This window comes from Pteropus vampyrus, unplaced genomic scaffold, assembly GCF_000151845.1.
Source record: "Pteropus vampyrus isolate Shadow unplaced genomic scaffold, Pvam_2.0 Scaffold81, whole genome shotgun sequence".
Taxonomy (NCBI): domain Eukaryota; kingdom Metazoa; phylum Chordata; class Mammalia; order Chiroptera; family Pteropodidae; genus Pteropus; species Pteropus vampyrus.
The window spans coordinates 8,062,014-8,064,265 of NW_011888862.1; the positions used below are offsets into that span (position 1 = coordinate 8,062,014).

The following is a 2,252-nucleotide window of genomic DNA, read 5'->3' on the forward strand; positions in this document are numbered from 1 at the left end:
ACTGAATTCTCATCTCTATAGAGCAGGGGTCCCCAAGCCCTGGGCTGCAGACCAGTACCAGTCCATGGCCTGTTAGGAACTGGGCAGCATGGCAGGAGGCGAGCAAAGGGCGAGTGAGCAAAGCTTCATCTGCATTTGTAGCCGCTCCCCAGCACGAGCATCACCGCCTCAGCTCCACCTCAGATCATCAGGCATTAGATTCTCATAGGAGCACCGGTCCCTAGTGCCAAAAAAGGCTGGGGACCGCTGTAATAGAGGATAGATAACAACGCCTTGTTCACCTTAGTGAAATTTACAATGACGATGATGAAACTTGCCAGCTACTATCCATGCTGGCATCATGGGTCAATATCCTGGAAAGAGAGGGGTGGAATATGGAGAAACCCCAGTATGAACAGGCTTTTCTCTCTGCTAATGTCAGTGTTCCAAACTAACACAAGAGTAGTGACATGTGAATGGAAGTGACCAGTGGATGGATTTAGTTTGCAAAAGAACAATATCATAAGCAAAGACAGGCCGTATAAGCACATAAAGAATGCAATGGACTGAAAAACAAACAAACAAACCAACAAGTGAAATATGCACCCCAGAAAGGTGAACATTTGAGGGGCTGATCAGCGAGAGAATAAACCAAGACGCTATTAATTTAGCTAAGCGCTATGGAAGGCTTTTCTGTGTGGAAGACGGATACAGCAATAGCAGGAATTAGTTGTCTATTAAAAACCATAGTGATCTCTGAGCCAAACAATAGTAAGGTCTGAAAAGGTCTCTTGTAGAAAGCAACAAATTAGAAATAAGAGCTGATGTCACCTTGAAATATTTTTAATAAATTCCCAAGTGTTTCATTAAACTTGTGTTTTATCCTATGTTCTCTGAACCAAACTGATGCACTAAACGTATGACTCTATATAAAGTTTTATGACTTTATATAAAGTTTCCTATTTTTCCAAATTAAAATATTTCTTTGTCTGTCAATACTACTGAAGATGTTTTCATTCCACTGCTGGATTGAGTTATTTATTAGTGAGTCATTTTTAGCAGTTATCATCAGTAAAACATTTTAATGACTTAAGATAGTGGTCACATAGCGTAAGTTTGCTTTTCGGTTACATGGTTTCGTTGGTGAGTTCACCCAATCCTTAATAAAAAATATAATGGCTTCATTAAAACAAACATTTGCCAGTGTGGCCGACAACTTATTATTGTCTCTCTTTTAAAGAGACGGAGGAGATTGGAGAGAGCACAAGAGCTCAAGCGTTCAAGCACAATGGAATCACTTCAGTCCAGATACGACTGAAAGAGAATGCCAAAAAAGCAGAATGGAACAGATGGACCTGAAGAGAAAATGCTGACTGAATACGTCACCTCAGTAGCTAAGAGTCCTATATTTACCAGGCAACAAAACTCCTTAAACTAAAAGCCCATCGTTTATCCAGAAGATGCTCAGAGCGTGAAGGAGGTAGCTCACCGTCCAGCATTCCTCCTGTCCACCTGTTAGGGCCGGCCATGCCTCCTGCAGAGCAGGGGGCACACACGGTGCTGCACGGAGCCCCGCCAAACTGCTTTAATTGTCTGACTGTAGCAAAGGGGAAAGATGCTTACTTGGGTGTCACGGGAGAAGATGATCTCTTAGACATGCCTGTTGGAAAGTCGCATCTTTTCAGAGGGGACCCAGGGCTCACGCTGGGAATGGAAGTTGTTGTTCTCGGCCCTCTCTTCATCTTCTCCGTCTGTAGGGGACACAGAATAGGACAGCCATGGCCCACAATCAACACTACTTCGACAATTTCTAAAAATACCCCCATGGAAGCAGCGCACAGCTTTCTTTCGGAAAGATCCACGTGAAGCTATAGTGCTCCCCACAATGGAACTGTTTGCAGAGCAGCAGCATGAGGTCACCACATTTAGGTCATCTAGTTTTAAAAAACAGGCTCAAAATGCAAAGATTTTCTTCTCCTTGTTACTGTGCAAAGAACCAACGACAGAACCATGCTATGGTCCTGGGTACGTGGAAAGTGAAGAGAGTACGAAGATCTATGATCACTAGAAAAAAGCTACGGGTGGGTGCAAAAGTGTGGTTTTAACACTCGAGACAGTGAGCTGTGGACCCTAAGAGTATACCCTGTATAATGGGGCCTGCAACCCCTCCCATCCCTCTACGTCTTCCCCATGGCCTCCCTCGGCAGGAGGCCGCAGGCACGGGCCTTGGTGCCTGGCCCGCTGTGGGTGCTCCGCAAGGGTGCTTCCCTTCT

At 44.8% G+C, this 2,252-nt stretch overlaps 1 protein-coding gene across 1 annotated transcript in view; it reads right to left on the reverse strand.

The window, feature by feature from the left end:
* Positions 1 to 2,252, reverse strand: part of MAP7D2 (MAP7 domain containing 2) — a 91,680-nt gene that overhangs the window by 23,745 nt on the left and 65,683 nt on the right. Inside the window, exon 7 of the mRNA XM_023532348.1 lies at positions 1,603 to 1,730. Coding sequence (XP_023388116.1) covers positions 1,603 to 1,730 — 128 coding nt within the window. The remainder of the gene's footprint in view (positions 1 to 1,602; positions 1,731 to 2,252) is intronic.